Genomic DNA, 18,259 nt, shown 5'->3' on the forward strand with positions numbered 1-18,259 from the left:
CTCACCTCTCTGCCCTCCTCCTCCTCCGGGCAAGCGGCGTCGTTTGGGCGGCAGCGCCAGCGGCAACTCGCCTCAGATCACCTGACACGGACCCGCCGCTGCCGCCGTGGCTACCTTACCGTAAATACCCCAGCCCAGGCAGCAGCAAGAAGAAGCTGGCAGCGGCGGCAGGTTAGGGGTTAGGGGCGCAAATTACTTGCCTTGCCCCGGGTGCTGACAACCCACGCTACGCCGCTGGATCAGAAGCCAATTAACCTTATAAGGGCTGTTTCTTTCCTCTCCCCAGCAATAACTGCTAGAATTCTGTATACTGGTTTTAATAATTGCAATGTTGTCCTTTTTTACTCTTTCTTCAAGAGCGGGAAGATCACTTGTCCGAAAAGAGCACAATAGCAAGCTCACTGTGACTTACCCTACCACAGTAATCAAGTCAGGCAAACAGATGGTAGTGGAGGAAGCAGCAAGTACGTATGTCGTTGCATTGAAATGTATTTTCAGAGAAAGTATAACTTCTCATTTACTTTAAAAGCCTTCGTTTATTTTTTTAAAAAATATTTTTATTAGCAATTTCAGCATAACAAAATTTCAAAACATATCATATTCATTATTTTTTCCCCTTTTCCCCCCATCAAACCCTCCTCCCCGAGACTTTCCTCGGCTCTTCTCTCTGATTTATCAGCACATATTATTCTCTGCATGTTATAAAATTATACATATCCTTACATTATCTATCTACCATGTTATGAACCAATAAATTTGTGTATGTTTATTCAAAACCTGCCAAGGTGTCCAGTTCATTTTGTTGTCTTTTTAGATAATTTGTATAAAGCTCCCATTCTTCCTTAAAGTCACAGTTGTCCTTGTCCCGCAATTTGTATGTCAGTTTAGCAAGCTCTGCGTAGCTCATCAATTTTTCCTGCCACTGTTCTTTCATTGTGATTTCCTCATTATTCCATCCTTGTGCTATCAAGACTCTTGCCGCTTTTGTAGCATACATAAATAAGTTCTTTGTTTTCCTTGGCAGGTCTTGTCCTACAATCCCTAACAGAAATGCTTCTGTTTTTTTTACAAATGTCATTTAAACATTTTTTTCAATTCATTGTATATCATTTCCCTTTTTTAAAAAACTTCTCTACATTCCCACCACATATGATAAAAAGTCCCTTCTTTTTCTTTACATGTCCAACATATGCTTGACCCGGTTTTGTACTTTTTTGCTATCTGTACTGGTGTGGTATACCATCTATACATCATTTTCATATAATTTTCTTTCAAAAGAGAACATCTGTAAAATTCAAATTTACTTTCTACAATTTTTCCCATTCCTCAAATTGTATATTATGTCCTGTGCCCATTTGATCATAATTGATTTGACCTCCTCGTCTTTTGTTTCCCATTCTAGCAGAATACTATATGCTTTCTTCAACAGCTTCCCAATTACTTATTTTTATTTACTTGGAGCTGTTCCTTTGTCACTAGCTATATCAAAGACCCAGTGGGTGGATGCGTACAGTGGTGCCTCGCAAGACGAAATTAATCCGTTCCGTGAGGCTCTTCGTATAGCGGTTTTTTCGTCTTGCGAAGCAAGCCCATTGACAGCTTAGCGGATTAGCGCTACTAGCGGTTTAGCGGCTTTTAGCGGATCAGCTGTTAAGCGGCTTATCAGCGGATCAGCTGATAAGCAGCTTAGCGGCTTAGGAAAGGGGGGGGGGGTGGAACCCCGCAGGAACTCGCAAGACATTTCGTCTTGCGAAGCAAGCCCATAGGGAAATTCGTTTTGCGAAGCGCCTCCAAAACGGAAAACCCTTTCGTCTAGTGGGTTTTCCGTCTTGCGAGGCGTTCATCTTGCGGGGCACCACTGTAGCTAGAATATTTAGAAGTTTAGCTTACCATTTGTGTGTGCAGCTTTCCACTGGGCTTGGCTGTAGCTGACTGCTGCTGGCAATGAACAAGTGCCGTTTTTATTAATTTGTGTTTTAGTTGTATGAAATTCTAAAAATAACTTCTTATGGAATTTTAATGGGGGTTTTTTTTCCAATCCATAAACTTTAACTCCTTAGCCATAGATGAAACCCAGCTGGGAAAACGTGGCTATATGACGCCTGCTATTGCCAAGAAACATGTTGAAGCCTTGTGGAAGTATGAAGGTAAATGATTGGTCCTTATTTATAATTGGGGTGTGTGTTGTGTCTGTCCATATTTATGGATACAGCATATAGAACCATTCCTGTTGTGGGTTTGATTTTTGTTATGTTTTGAGAATTCCTTGCTCTTGGCATCGACACATCTCAGATGGTTGAGAGGTGCTACGTTTGCCTCTTCCAAATACTGCGAAGGGGGGTATCCTGTGACATCGGTATCTGGTCTTTTCTGTGGGTAGAAAGTGTTGGCTATTTGCAGTTTAGTAGCGCTGCAGAGAGCTTGCTGGGGAGACCGTGCATGACAAGGAACTCAAAAATAACTTTAACAAGGTTTTAATAACAAAACAGAAATTCCTTTTACACTAAAGATAACAACAACAAACGTGACCCAACCACCAACCCATCCCCCAGTGTAATGAGAGAGCTAGGTGCTGTTCCTTATATACTATGCCCAAATACTGACACAGCTTAATTAACACAACCCAGCAGCACCTGCTATGTTTCACAGCTGCAAGACTGGGTCTCGTTATTTGCCCTGGCCCTTAAAGACATACACAACTTGTGAAACAATAATGAACCTTCACATTTTACAGTGACCATTCAACAGAAAGAACTGAAAATGTGTCTCACTTCTCAAGTTGAGGAACTTGTGCTATATCTAAATTATTTATAGTGTACACCAGGGCTCAGCCCAGATGTCGTAGAAAGTTTAAGAACTACTGCTAATTAACATGGCGCACAGTCCAACAGGATGCTTTCCTGAATAGGCTTCATTAAAATAGTTGGGAGCTGTGCAAAAGTTGTGTTCCATGCAGCTTCCATTTATTTCAACCCCAATGGATTTTGTCTTGTGTGCCAGATTTCGGTGTTCCCCAGTCTGCCACCCGTCATCTTATTTCACAGTTGCATCTGACCCGGCTGCCTTTTGGTTGTGGGTTTTTGGGTGGCACCAGAAGATTTATAATGGCTGTTTCAAAGGTTGTACAGGTAAAGGGACCCCTGACCATTAGGTCCAGTCGTGGCTGACTCTGGGGTTGCGGCGCTCATCTCGCTTTATTGGCCGAGGGATCCGGCGTACAGCTTCCGGGTCATGTGGCCAGCATGACTAAGCCGCTTCTGGCAAACCAGAGCAGCGCACGGAAACGCTGTTTACCTTCCCGCCGGAGCGGTACCTATTTATCTACTTGCACTTTGACGTGCTTTCGAACTGCTAAGTTGGCAGGAGCAGGGACCGAGTAACGGGAGCTCACCCCCTCATGGGGATTCGAACCACCAACCTTCTGATCGGCTCTGTGGTTTAACCCACAGCACCACCTGCGTCCCTTCAAAGGTTTTAGGAGGATATAAATTATGTCCATGCTCACAGCCATGAATACACAGGAAACTATCAAATGGATTTGTTGGAAAACATACCTTGTAGGTGTGTGTTCTGCGAACAATTTGTATTAACACCTGTTTTTGTGTGTGACAGCTTTGACCTAAATGTAGCAAGGTGCTAATGCTTCTTTTTTCTGTTTTTAGGTTTTTTCCTTTGCAAGCTTCTCTCTGGCATGACAGCCATTGGTGATTCAAGTTTCAATCCTGATATGTTCTTCCTCGATAAACTTGTTGTTCCACCTTCCAGGTAATGAAGCACTTTTGGACTTTATTTCACAATGCGATCCTGAAAGGTTTTACTGATTTACAGTTGTGATTTGTATCAGCTCTAGAAAGAGGGTATCGCTTATCTCTGGTTATAGATATCGTCCCGTGAATCGCATTGCAGACCAGATGTTTGCAAATGGTCAGACAGTGAACTTGCAAGCTGTGATGAAGGATGCTCTTCTGACTCGGAAACTTCTGGCTTTCATAGCTCAGGAACAGTGTCAGTCGTTGCAAATTGAAGAAGGAGACCTGAAGACGGTAAGGTCAGGAGGACCTGTTCAGTGTCTGTCGTATCAGTGGAAAATGCATGCGGTTAAAACCCAATGAGGCTTTTTGACCTCAGTAGTTTTATTTTTATGTTTCACAGATAAACACAGATAAACAGCCTGTGGAGCCCCTGGACCGTTCTGTCTTGGTCACAATCCCAGGGCAGACTACTGCAGATAAGCTTTACAACATTTGGATTCGTCTTCAGAGCCATGTAAATATTGTGTTCGACAGCGACATGGATAAGTTAATGTCTGAAAAGTACCCTGGTGTACGTCAGGTGAGAGCTGCAGAAATATTCAGTGTTTGGTTGAGTATTCTGAAGTTGTTGGAAGGGGTTGATACATTGTGAACTACAGTCGTACCTTGGTTTTCAAATGGCTTAGTCCTCGAATGTTTTGGCTCCCAAATGCCGCAAACTTGGAAGTGACTGTTCCTGTTTGTGAACTATTTTTGAAGGCCAAACTCCCAATGGGGCGTCCACGGCTTCTAATTGGCTGTAGGAGCATCCTGCAGCCAATCAGAAGCCGTGCTTTGGTTTCCAAATGTATTCCGTTCGACTTCCAAAGTACGACTGTATTCCTGACACTTACTTATTTTGCATACAGTGGTACCTCGGTTTACAGATGCTTCAGGTTACAGACTCCGCTAACCCAGAAATATTACCTCGGGTTAAGAACTTTGCTTCAGGATGAGAACAGAAATCATGCAGCAGCACAGAGGCAGCGGGAGGCCCCATTAGCTAAAGTGGTGCTTCAGGTTAAGAACAGTTTCAGATTAAGAACAGACCTCCAGAACGAATTAAGTTCTTAACCCGAGGTACCACTGTATTTTAAAAATGCTCTTCAGCAAAACAGCTCCCAGCACAGGTCACAATGAAACATAAAGAACAGAATACCAAGACACTGTAGCAAAACAAACCAGTCCTAATAAAGCCAGCAATCAAGCAGCACTTAAGCTAAGTTAAGAGACAGAAGTTTAAAAGTCTGGGAGAATGAAAGAAAACAGTCATTTGGAGCCAAAAAAGATAGCAGAGAAGGCCTAACTAGGAGGGCCTAAGGAGTGGTGAGGGATTGTCATAAATGAGGTACCAGCACCAAAAATAGGTCTGTCAAGTCACTACCCATCTCGTCTCAAATATATTGGGGAGCACACCCAGATGAGAGCTCTCCACCGTGACTTCAGGTGGGCTGGCTGACACGGGACCAGACTTCCTTCAGGTATCCAGGTCCCAAGCCATGTTAAGGCTTTGAAGGTACGCAGCGACGTTTCAAAATGTGCTCTAAAACGAACAAGAAGCCAGTGCAGTTCTTGTAAGTGCTGGCATGATAGGGTACCAACTTTCAGTCCCAGTTAGTTTAGAATACAGCTGCTAGGCTTAAAACTAACTTGCAAGCAGCTTTTGAAAATAATGCATTGCGATATCCAATTCTGGATTTTCCCAGAGCATGGATTACCATAACCAATCTTGGCTGACGAAAGTCACACAATGATATACAGGCCACCTGAATCTCTAGTGACAAAGTTGGGTTTAGGAGCATCCCCAGACCTTAAGCCTGATCTTTAAGGGCATGGAAGTAGCCAGTACGATGCCTTCGGATATTGTTGGGCTCCAACTCGCACAATCCCCGACTGCTGGCTATGCTGGCTGGAGTCCAAGATTTGAGAGGCCAGAGTTCCCCCTGTGTCTGCTTTAGGGGGAGTAAATCCTCATCTGCTGAACACCATTTCCTTGAGCAGACAAACCACATAATCCACCAAATGCCCATTTTGTAAGGACTGAGTTTTAGATTATTGGCCCTCATCCAACATTTCAGAACTTGCGCCATCTCACCTGACTTGAATGTAAATGAGAAGTTGAGTTAGGTGTCATTTGTATATTGAGGGCACCTCACCAGATGACCTTCCCAAGCAGTTTCATGTAGATCAGTGTTTCCCAACCTTGGGTCTCCACCTATTTCTGGACTCCAACTCCCATCATCCCTAGCTAGCAAGATCAGTGGTCAGGGGTGATGGGAATTGTAGTCCAAAAACAATTGAAGACCCAAGGTTGGGAAACACTGATGTAGATTTCTTTGAACTTTGATGCTGAAAACCTAAATAGACAAGAATGAACTGATCCACTGGGTCTTCTCCTTTTTTTGTTGAACTTTATGAGCTGCTTCTGTTGAAATCTACAATTCAATACAATGAATAAGTATATCTTATTTTTTCAAACGTACAGCCGGTTACATCTTGTGTGTTTACTGAATATGTTTCCCATAACCAGAGGTTTGTTGTTGTTTTTTGAAAACCTAAATAGGTCAAAATAGTGAAAATGTCTGTCTGTCTCTATCTCCCTCTCCCTCCCCCCTCCCCCCCATTTGTGATAAAGTTTCTGGAGAAAAAGGATGGCCTGTTCCGCAAGCATATGATGGGAAAGCGAGTGGATTATGCAGCTCGGTCAGTCATTTGCCCTGACATGTACATTCGGACCAATGAAATTGGCATTCCTATGGTAAGAGAGGCCTACTTAGTGCAGAAGGTGGTTTATCATTGTGGAGATTTTGGGGGTTGGCATTTTTATACCCTTCCATAATTTTGGAAGATGTTGTCTTTAATAATAGTAGTAGTAGTAGTAGTAGTTCTTGTACCCCACCCATCTGATTGGGTTGCCCCAGCCACTTTGGTGGCTTGCAACAGAATATACAGTGGTATGTTGGTTTACTAACTTAATCCGTTCCAGAAGTCCATTCTTAAACCAAGGCGTTCTTTCCCATAGCAGCGGGGGACTCAATTTACACTCAACAGGAAGCAGAACATGTTCTGCTTCCAAGGCAAAGTTCACAAACTTTGCAGCATTCTTAATCCAAGTTGTTCATAAACTAAGCTGTTCTTAAACCAAGGTACCACTGTAACAGAACACAACAAAACATTTAGCATTCAAAGCTTCCTGAAACAGGGCTGCCTTCAGATGTCTATGAAAAGTCATATAATTGATTTGCTCTTTGACATCTGATGGGAGGGTGTTCTACAGGGTGCATGTAACTACCAAGAAGGCCTTCTGCCTGGTTCCCTGTAACTTCACTTCTTGCAGTAAGGGAACCACCAGAAGGCCCTTGGAGCTGGACCTTACTTCTAAAGCTGGGAATTTGTGTCTTCTAATATATTTCCTCCGAAACATCTTGCAGTGATGATTGGTCAGGTAGGCTTCATTGGGAACACATAATGACTATGTGTGTATCACCACCAATATACATAGCACTTTGCAAAGTAACATCAGCCAAAAAAAGGACCCACATGGAGTCAACAAACTAAATGTACAGAGAAGGACGGACCAGAAGAGGAAGAAGAAGGAATGATAAAAGGCAGGGCCAGCTTATTTTGACCTTGCTACAGTTGTGGATGAGAGTTAAAGGCCCATGACAGCGAATAATATTTATCTCGCTAGTACACTGATTACTTAGTCTTCTGGAATCGGGCGACAAGAGTAAGGAGAATGGAAGTGAATCTCTGCTCTTGTGATACCACGTACAAGAACTTGATCCTTGCCTTTGCTTTTTCTTCCTTGTAGGTGTTTGCTACCAAGCTGACTTACCCTCAGCCTGTAACTCCCTGGAATGTCCAAGAATTGAGGCAGGCGGTCATCAATGGTCCCAATGAGCACCCAGGTGCTTCCATGGTTATCAACGAAGATGGGTCTCGCACGATACTGAGCACAGCCAGTCAGACCCAGAGGGAAGCCATAGCCAAACAACTTCTGACTCCTTCCACAGGGGCACCGAAACCAGGGATAAAAATTGTGAGTAGAGTTGCTTTGCACATAAGGGCACTTCAGGGCAGCCAACATAGTGCTCTCCAAATGGTTGGAGGTCCAGTGGTCAGGGACGATGGGAGTTGTAGTCCCATCATCCCTGACCGTTGTAGGTGGAGGGCATCATATTGGATAATGCCCCTGACCTAGAAGTTAGGAGGATGAGGTTAAAGACTTAAAACAAAAAAACCCCACAACCCTCCCTGGCTAGTGTCAGCATCGCCCTTGAGCCAGTGTCACCAACTGGACTCGTGCGCTTCAACCCCGACTGGGCTAGGCGAGCTGGGTAGCACTTCCAGAGACCACCAGGTCAAAGTGCTGTGGACTCACAGCTTAAAGTTGTGAGCACCGGATTCACTTCCACAATACAGTCGTTGCACAGCAGAGTATAGCAGAGTCTGGCAGTGTATACATGACTCGAAGAGCAGCTCTGTAGAATATCTTCTTTTATTCTATAACTACAACTATGATACAAAACTATATACAGAGCTAAATAGATCTAAGCATAAATGAATGCTACACTGAGTGTCTGCAGCTGCTCTTAGCAGCAACCTTATCTCTACACCCGATCTCTAACACTCAGTCTCTCTCTCTCTCCGACACACTGACTGACTGACTGACTTGGTGCTGGAGCTGAATAAGTAGAAAGCAGCGCACTGCTCCTCCTCTCTAGAGAATCAGCAGACTCGTCAGGAGATTCTTGGATATGGGAGGGGTGAAATCTCCTCAGCTAGATGACTCAATTTGCATCATTGAAGATTACAGGACTTCTAGCAGTCCACCACCAAGCTGGCTCCATCAGGTCCAAAACTTAGAGCAAGGAGTGCAGGATAACCTGGTCCCCTCTCAACACCTTCCCCAGTCAAGGGAACACATTTCCCTCCTTAGGCAAATGGAACATTGCTTTCTGAAGCCCCAGTATCTGATATTCTGAACAGATGGTACTGGACCACTAGGTGAAAAGCAGATTCTGGGTTCTCCTTACTTCTCTGTGAATTCTCCTTCCACTTTGGCTGGCTGTGTCCTTTTAAACATGCTTTTTTGGGAGGTTTTGTTGGTTTGTTTTCATTTTAATAGTGTATTTTGAGTTCTCATCTTGTTGTGAACTACCCTGTGATCTTCCGATGAAGGGTGGTACAGTGGTACCTTGGGTTACATACGCTTCAGGTTACATATGCTTCAGGTTACAGACTCTGCTAACCCAGAAATAGTACCTCGGGTTAAGAACTTTGCTTCAGGATGAGAACAGAAATTGTGCTCCTGCGGCGCAGCGGCAGCGGGAGGCCCCATTAGCTAAAGTGGTGCTTCAGGTTAAGAACAGTTTCAGCTTAAGTACGGACCTCCGGAATGAATTAAGTACAGTAGTGCCTCGCAAGACAAAAAGAATCCATTCCGCGAGTCTCTTCGTCTAGCGGTTTTTTCGTCTTGCCAAGCAAGCCCATTGACAGCTTAGCGGATTAGCGCTATTAGCGGTTTAGTGGCTTTTAGTGGCTTTTAGCGGCCTAGCGGATAAGTGGCTTAGCGGCTTAGAAAAAGGGGGAAAAGGGGGGGGAAACCCGCAGGAACTCGCAAGACATTTTGGTCTTGCGAAGCAAGCCCATAGAAAATTTGTTTTGCGAAGCACCTCCAAAACGGAAAACCCTTTCGTCCAGCGGGTTTTCCGTCTTGCGAGGCATTCGTCTTGCGGGGCACCACTTTACTTAACCTGAGGTACCACTGTATACAGATTAAACAAACGAAACAAGTAACGGACCATGAATAAAAAGAAAATTTCCTAGGAGGGTGTTGTAACAAGACTCCTTCCTCCTCTTTCCTTGTCTCACCTGGCTCCAATCTCATGTAACTGCTCAGGCCTGCAGTGGATTCCATGAGAGTCCTGTGCCCCATTAGTTTTAGTCAATGGATTCCACCATCAAGGAAGAAGAGGGGAGAGACACAGGTTGCAGTTTCTTAGCCTTTAGGAGGGAAGAAAGGCTCTGTGTCTCCTACTGTGTATTGAGAAATTATCTTAACTCTCTTGGAAAGATTTCTTAATATGTGCCTGAACTTGAACCTCTTGCAGGTGTGCCGCCATATTAAAAATGGAGATGTCCTTTTGCTGAATCGGCAGCCTACCCTTCACAGACCCTCCATCCAAGCTCACCGAGCCAGGATCCTGCCCGAAGAGAAGGTCCTGAGGCTTCACTATGCCAACTGCAAAGCCTACAACGCTGATTTTGACGGCGACGAAATGAACGCCCACTTCCCTCAGAACGAACTGGGCAGAGCTGAAGCCTACGTCCTGGCGTGTACTGATGAACAGTATCTTGTCCCCAAGGTGAACCGGGGAGCAAATTGTGTTGGACGTTGCTTGATTCCCCCCCCCCCGCTTCCTTTGCATTTTGCTTCTCTGTTTTTCAGCCGTGTGGTGGTAGGAAAGATAGGTGCTGCACGACTCTTTATCTGCCAGCGGAGGAAACAGGATTGTGAACTTACAAAAAGTATTGGTGGGCATACATTGCCAGGCTTTGGAATTGCCCAGTGGATGCTCTGGGAGGGTCCAGCTGCCATTGATTTGCATGCCAATCAATGGAGCACAAGGCCTCTGAATTCAATTCAGCGCTGGCTATGTACTGGGAGGGAGCCAGGGTGGTATAATTTTATAACTGAGCTGTGGTACAACTCGAGGTGGGGTGTTTTGGGGGGTGGGGGGGTGGAGCTTTTGAAAATTGAAAATCTAAGGCAGCCACTGGCAAAGTGACCAACTTTGGGATGGGCGGGGTCTCATGATAATGTCCACCGTGGTATTTTAAAGCATGGTTTTTGTTGTTGTTTAGTCGTGTCCGACTCTTCGTGACCCCATGGACCAGAGCACGCCAGGCACTCCTGTCTTTGTCCATGGAGTTTTCTTGGCAGGGATACTGGAGTGGCTTGCCGGTTCCTGCTCCAGGTGGATCACGTTTGGTCAAAACTCTCCACTATGACCTGTCCATCTTGGGTGCCCTGCTCGGCATAGTTCATAGCTTCTCTGAGTTATTCAAGCCCCTTCGCCACGGCAAGGCAGTGATCCAGGAAGGGGAAAGCATGGTTTAGCAATTGTAAAAATCCAGAGGGTATATGTAATGTCTTGAAGGGAGGGGATGGCAAAGTTGATTGCAGTGGCATTGTGCGGGGTGGCGGTGGGAAGAAGAGCAGTTAGCCCAGGCTTCCTCAACCTCGGCCCTCCAGATGTTTTTGGCCTACAACTCCCATGATCCCTAGCTAGCAGGACCAGTGGTCGGGGATGATGGGAATTGTAGTCTCAGAACATCTGGAGGGCCGAGGTTGAGGAAGCCTGAGTTAGCCCTTTAGCTGCATGACATTTTGTGCAGCAAAATTCCCTCTCCAAGATGCTTTGCAGTCTGGAGAGGCCTTTCACCCTTTTCCACTGGGGGGGGGGGAGAAAGTGGGTGGTAGTGTTTATTGCAGAAGCAGCCTGTGAGGAAAGGGCTTTTCCTCAGCCTCCCTGCCATTAACTTTGCAGCCTCCCCTAACGCTTATTTCCTGAAAGGGTCCATGCACCTTCATGCTTCGAAGCCCCAGGATGGTTGCGTTGCCTCACAGTTGTAAGCCCCTCTGAGCCACAGTCTCCCAGCCTGTAGTGTGGTGATAATAACCGTGGGCTGCTGGTTTTGTCCAAGGTCTTTTCCAAGTTAATTTGTAATTTAATCCTTTTAAGTGCGGTGTTTAAAGGAGCTACAGAATTTCCCACTGGACCTGCTAACATACCGCTTGACGCTTCCTTTTCTGTCTGGTTTATTTCTCAGGATGGGCAGCCGCTGGCAGGTTTGATCCAAGATCACATGATCTCTGGTACCAGTATGACCACACGGGGCTGCTTCTTCACTAGAGAACAGTATGTGGAACTTGTGTATCAAGGGCTGGTAGACAAAAAAGGAATGGTGAAGCTTCTCCCTCCGGCCATTATAAAGCCGCAACACTTGTGGACAGGGAAGCAGGTAGGTTAACCAGTACACCTTAAATAAAATAGTCTATTCAGAGTTGAACAGTATGATTTAAGGCTTGCCCTTTCACTGAAATAATGGGCACATATTTGGTGGTGTGTGTGTGTGTGCGCGCGCACACACACACACACATCTATATATCATCTCTGGAGTTGTTAGATTGTGGTTTTTGTTTGTTTGTATAATGCAGTTTCCCCTTGATAGTGTGAAGGAGCAGTCTGTAGCTATACACCTGATAGACTTGGATAGAAACAAGAGGAATGAGTCTAGCTGGTTAAGAATATGCCCCATCCCTCCTGCTGCTCTTGGCTGTGTTGCTGCCTGCTGAAACAGGATTAGAGACTCCCCAGTTTTCCTTTTAACGTGCTGGACTTTTCCAATATGTTTCCCCCCACCTGCCCCCATTATGTTCAGCTTCTTTCCATATTTTTCATTCTTTTCTTCTCTTTCCCGCCCATCATGTTTTCCCCCATTTTCCTCCAGCTCCCCTCGCCTTTCCCCCCTAGAATGCGATTCTGTGAGCAGGGGATTGTTTGTTGTTGCTTTTTATGCAGCACCTCCCGTTAGTTCATAATAGGTGCTTACTAAATATATTTTTAACTGTTTTCTTTTATAAACTGCGCTTCATCTGAAGATCTCAGAGTGGTTCACAAAATAAAAATACACAGGGCAAAAGGATAAAATGAAAAAGTGAAAACACAACAATACCCCCCTCCCACAAACAAACAAAAAGATGGGTGAAGATGGCTAAAACACAGAGATCATTTGATAGGTTGCCTGCACCCAAGGCCTTGTTGTGTTTGTGCAGTTCAGCATTGTATGTATGTGCTTCCTGCTGTTCTATCCACACAGGTGAATACACCATTTGCCAACAGGTAGGGGTAGGTAAATGCTTTGAAGGGACCAACTGCACATCAGAACGAATTCCTTTTCCATTTGTAATCAAACCTTGTATTCCATCGCAGGTTGTTTCTACATTGTTAATAAATGTAATTCCAGAGGATCACATTCCACTGAACTTGCTAGGGAAAGCCAAGATTGATGGGAAAGCCTGGATGACAGGCTCTGCCAGTAGAATTCATGGATCGGGTCTTGCCTTTATGTGCGAATCGCAGGTATGGTTCGATGTTTAATAATGTACAGGATCGACAAGGGTCCCAGAGTTTTGGCTGGCCTTGCTGGCCAGACAGAACAGTCCTTATTGACATATGAGCATAACATGATCAATACAGGCAACTCCCTATTTATGCAGGGGTTATATTCCGAAGCACTGCATGTTTCAGTGACATTGCGCATATTTGAAACATCATTGAAACAGAAATAGCCTGCAAATCCCACCTCACCTCTGCCCTCTGCTGCCCCTTTTTGTGACGTTTTTGGGTCACTTCTGGGTTCAGCGCGATGCACATATGTGCAGTTGCACACACATTGAACATGAGCAGATGGGGCTCTGAGGCTCCAGGCCCTGTCTGTCCACCCTGGCATTATTATTACTACTATAATTAATTAAATTTCTTTACCATTCTTAATCTGAAGATCACGGAGCAGTTTACAGTATAAATGCAGGTCAAGGATCTGTGCTATTTTCGCAAAACCAAAATGGGCATCTAAAAGTGCACTAAAAGAGGAAGTTCCGGTGTGGGTGTAGTCAAGTCTTGACTTGGAAGTCTTTTATATCTGCCAGGTTGTCATCAGAAATGGAGAGCTGCTCTGTGGGGTGTTGGATAAGGCTCATTATGGTAGCTCTGCCTATGGGCTGGTCCACTGCTGCCATGAGGTCTATGGTGGTGAGACCGGTGGAAAGGTGCTCACAGCTCTGGCTCGGCTCTTCACTGCCTACCTGCAGTTCTACAGAGGTTTTACAATGGGTGAGTAATCCAGTTCTCTTTACTGTTTCTCTTAAAAAGAATTACACAGTTGTTTCAGAACCCAAAATATTAATGAAAACATCTCCTAAAATGACACTGCTGCTCTGATCCTTTGTTTGAAAGTAATCTGCATTTAAGGGACGCGGGTGGCGCTGTGGGTTAAACCACAGAGCCTAGGACTTGCCGATCAGAAGGTCGGCGGTTCGAATCCCCGCGACGGGGTGAGCTCCCATTGCTCGGTCCCTGCTCCTGCCAACCTAGCAGTTCAAAAGCACGTCACAGTGCAAGTAGATAAATAGGAACCGCTCTGGCGGGAAGGTAAATTATGTTTCCGTGCGCTGCTCTGGTTCGCCAGAAGAGGCTTAGTCATGCTGGTCACAATGACCCGGAAGCTGTACGCCGGCTCCCTCGGCCAATAAAGCGAGATGAGCGCAGCAACTCCAGAGTCGGTCACGACTGGACCTAATGGTCAGGGGTCCCTTTACCTTTAATCTGCATTTGGATGGTTCTCTCTTGGTTCAGTGTGTATCTTTTCTTTCTGAACTTTATTGACAAATAACGGTTCCCATTGATTGATTCCTATGAGGAATTTTCCAATGTGTTCCCAACCATGGAATTTTGACTCCCCCCCCCCCCAAGAAAACCCTCTGAAACCTTAGTAAAGTACAGATTGCTACAGTTCCCCAGCCAACCTACAAAAGGCAGGTAAAGAAGTAAAAATTCTGTCTGTTCAGCTGTCTGAATCTGTAGTGTGTACAGTGGTTCCTTGGGTTAAGAACTTAATTTGTTCCAGAGGTCCGTTCTTAACCTGAAACTGTTCCTTTTTTCAAAAAAAAAAAATTCATTTTATAACACAAATAAAAAACACAAACAGAAAAGACAAACAATACAAACAAATTATTGTCATATCCTTATTTTTCTGAACATCGTTAAGTGAGCTTCCATAAGTCCCACCTATCTGATTTTCATTTTACTTCATCTTTAGCAGTTTACATATATAATAATTTCTAACCATCTTTTTCCCCCTTTTTTCCCACACTTACTTTAACCATAAAAACTTCACATTTTATCTCTTATAAAATACACTGTCTTCTTCTAACCCTACCGCCTATATCCACTTCCAAAGCTATTCTAAGATTTAAATATTAACATATTTTTTCAAATATTCCTTAAACTTCTTCCAATCTTCTTCCACCATCTCTTCTCTCTGGTCTTGGAGTCTCCCAGTCAGTTCAGCAAGTTCCATATAGTCCATCATCAACCTGAAATTGCTCTTAACCTGAGGTACCACTTTAGCTAATGGGGCATTCCACGCCGCCGCTGCGCGATTTCTGTTCTCATCCTGAAGCAAAGTTCTTAACCCGAGGTGCTATTTCTGGGTTAGCGGAGTCTGTAACCTGAAGTGACTGTAACCCGAGGTACCACTGTATAGTGAGGTTTGGGTACTAATTCCTCATATTCGGATCGGTGAATGTTTGTCTAGCAAGCATTCGGGAAGCGAGACCTGTGTGCATATAGAATAGACAATGGAGGATTTGTTTTAATCTGTGGTTTAAGGCAAAGGTGGCGAACCTAAGACCCTCCAGGCCTCTCTATCCAGACCTTGGGACAATTACTCCCCAGGCTTCATCTTTACCCTCCCAGCTTTGCACTCAGCTCGAGTGCTTTAGCCTCGGAGCGTGTCCTTGGACATGCCTCTTGTTTAATTGGGTGGAGAGCTCTGTATATTGAAACCTCTTGACTTTTAGCATGAGTAGAACGTAGCATATGGTATGTTCATTGCTTCTTCCGCTTTTGCCCCCCGCCCACCAGTGACATGTCCCTCCCCCTAATATTGCCCCTGAAGAAACGCAGCTTTCAGGCTGTGTCATCCCTGGTTTAGAGGGTTACACTATATAAAAAAAGCTTCGAATAACGACTTCATTCATTATTTGCAGCGTAGTCGTATTTACAGTTCTTCTGCTGTTTAAGTCTTTTGGAAGATTCTGCTCTTTGAACATGTTTTGCAAAATTCATAAAAAGGTAGTTGCTTAAATAAAGCAATTGGTAAGCCAAGCAGGGACGCGGGTGGCGCTGTGAGTTAAACCACAGAGCCTAGGACTTGCCGATCAGAAGGTCGGCGGTTCGAATCCCCATGACGGGGTGAGCTCCCGTTGCTCATTCCCTGCTCCTGCCCACCTAGCAGTTCGAAAGCACGTCAAGTGCAAGTAGATAAATAGGTACCGCTCCGGCGGGAAGGTAAACGGTGTTTCCATGTGCTGCTCTGCTTCTCCAGAAGCGGCTTAGTCATGCTGGCCACATGACCCGGCCACATGACACCGGCTCCCTCGGCCAATAAAGTGAGATGAGCGCCGCAACCCCAGAGTCGGTCACGACTGGACCTAATGGTCAGGGGTCCCTTTACCTTTACCTGAAGCCAAGCAAAGCAGAAAGTCTGTCTGGGTTTAGCAGAGAAGAGCTTCCTTTCAGGGGAAAAACCCCCTGAAGAAACTGTTGCTGAATCTCAAGTGGGAAAGGGTAAGCTCTCAGTTCTATTTTCTCATTCTAGGAGTTGAAGATATCTTGGTCAAACACCGGGCAGACCACAAGAGGCGCAAGATCATTAAAGAAAGCACCCGGTGTGGTACAAAGGTAAGCTGATACTTTTTTGGGGGGGGGTCTCACTTCCCCAACCGCCTTGCATTGTTATACCTGCCTTGGCCCTTAACACCGCCTTGTTCTTTTCAGGCTGTTCAAGCTGCGTTTAACTTGCCTCAAACTTCATTGGATGAGGAGGTCCGAGGGAAGTGGCAAGACGCCCATCTTCACAAAGACCAGAGAGATTTTAACATGGTTGATCTGAAATTCAAAGAGGAAGTCAACCATTACAGCAATGAGATTAACAAGGTTTGCATCAAGCAATTTGAGGTCATCCTAACATAATGTTGGTTCATGTACTGGACTTCTTGTCGTTCCTGTGCAGTCCACAGAAATATAGATATAGATGCGTAAAGGTAAAGGTACCCCTGCCCGTACGGGCCAGTCTTGACAGACTCTAGGGTTGTGCGCTCATCTCACTCTAGGGGCCGGGAGCCAGCACTGTCCGCAGACACTTCCGGGTCACGTGGCTAGCGTGACGAAGCTGCTCTGGCGAACCGGCACCAGAGCAGCACACGGAAACGCCGTTTACCTTCCCGCTATAAAGCGGTACCTATTTATCTACTTGCACTTAAGGGTGCTTTTGAACTGCTAGGTGGGCAGGAGCTGGGACCGAACAACGGGAGCTCACCCCGCCGCAGGGATTCGAACCGCCGACCATGCGATCGGCAAGCCCTAGGCGCTGAGGTTTTACCCACAGCGCCACCCGCGTCCCTATAGATGCTTAAATGTATCTATATATTTGTTTGAGGAACTCAGGGGCACGTAATATACAAGTTCTCCCATTTTATGATTGGAGCAATTACCGTATTTCTCGCTCTATAGGACACACTTTTCCCCCCTCCAAAAATTAAGGGGAAATGTGTGTGCGTCCTATAGAGCGAATGCAGACTGTGCGGCTAAGCCCAAAGCCAGAACAGGGAGACGGAGCGCTGCGCAGTGTTCCGTCTCGCTGTTCTAGCTTGGGGTTACCTTCGCAAAGCCTCCACCTTCACCCCGCTGCCCTGCGGAGGCTACAAAGGCTGTATGAAGGTGGGGGGAGGCTGCAACGCTTCCCCCCATCGCCAGCCCCACAAGCTCGGGGGGCAGCGGGAAGGCAGCGCGCTGCCTCTGCGCTGCTCCCCAACCTGGTTTTGAGGCTGGCGGTGGGGGAAAGCGGCGGTGGGGGAAAGCAGCGCTTCCTCACGCCAGCCCCAAAGAGCAGGTCAAAAGGAATCCAAAGCCTCCGGAGTCCAGCGGGAACTCTCGCTGGGCTCCGGAGGCTTCGGGTGAACGCACAGAACGCACCTTGTTTAGAGGGGGAGAACAAGAAAAAAAAATTCCCCCTGTTCTCCCCCTCCTATGGTCGGGTTCGTCCTATAGTCCGGTGCGTCCTGTAGAGCGAAAAATACGGTAAGTGAAGTGGGTTAGGCCCATGGCTGCCCAGTGGGCCTTATAGATGGCAAGGGGAGTGGGGGACTCAACCTTTCCTGGTCCTAGTCCGGATTCCTGCCCACTTCACTACACTAGCTCTTGACAGAGTAATTCATACTGCTTTTTCACTAAAGAAATTGTAGTTCCAGTACAGTGGTGCCCCGCAAGACGAATGCCTCGCAAGACGGAAAACCCGCTAGACGAAAGGGTTTTCTGTTTTGGAGGTGCTTCGCAAAACGAATTTCCTATGGGCTTGCTTGGCAAGATGAAAATGTATTGTGAGTTCCTGCGGGGTTTTTTTCCTCCCCCCCCCTTTTTCTAAGCCGCTAAGCCGCTTATCTGCTTATCTGCTGATCTGATAAGCCGCTAATAGTGCTAATCCGCTAAGCCGTCAATGGGCTTGCTTCGCAAGACGAAAAAACCGCTAGACGAAGAGAATCGCGGAACGGATTAATTTCGTCTTGCGAGGCACCACTGTAACAATACACAGAAATTTCTTGGCAGTGTCGTCCT

The 18,259-nt window shown here is 45.8% G+C and overlaps 1 protein-coding gene across 1 annotated transcript in view; it reads left to right on the forward strand.

The window, feature by feature from the left end:
• POLR1A (RNA polymerase I subunit A) overlaps window positions 1–18,259 on the forward strand; it is a 41,194-nt gene that overhangs the window by 5,709 nt on the left and 17,226 nt on the right. The window contains exons 6-18 of the mRNA XM_081837588.1: window positions 358–464; window positions 2,061–2,147; window positions 3,663–3,765; window positions 3,881–4,043; window positions 4,153–4,332; window positions 6,427–6,549; window positions 7,606–7,833; window positions 9,908–10,162; window positions 11,631–11,822; window positions 12,794–12,943; window positions 13,513–13,696; window positions 16,245–16,327; window positions 16,424–16,582. Of these exons, the coding sequence (XP_081693714.1) occupies window positions 358–464; window positions 2,061–2,147; window positions 3,663–3,765; window positions 3,881–4,043; window positions 4,153–4,332; window positions 6,427–6,549; window positions 7,606–7,833; window positions 9,908–10,162; window positions 11,631–11,822; window positions 12,794–12,943; window positions 13,513–13,696; window positions 16,245–16,327; window positions 16,424–16,582 (2,014 nt within the window). The remainder of the gene's footprint in view (window positions 1–357; window positions 465–2,060; window positions 2,148–3,662; window positions 3,766–3,880; window positions 4,044–4,152; window positions 4,333–6,426; window positions 6,550–7,605; window positions 7,834–9,907; window positions 10,163–11,630; window positions 11,823–12,793; window positions 12,944–13,512; window positions 13,697–16,244; window positions 16,328–16,423; window positions 16,583–18,259) is intronic.

Source organism: Podarcis erhardii, assembly GCF_964252035.2.
Source record: "Podarcis erhardii genome assembly, chromosome: 13".
Classification (NCBI taxonomy): domain Eukaryota; kingdom Metazoa; phylum Chordata; class Lepidosauria; order Squamata; family Lacertidae; genus Podarcis; species Podarcis erhardii.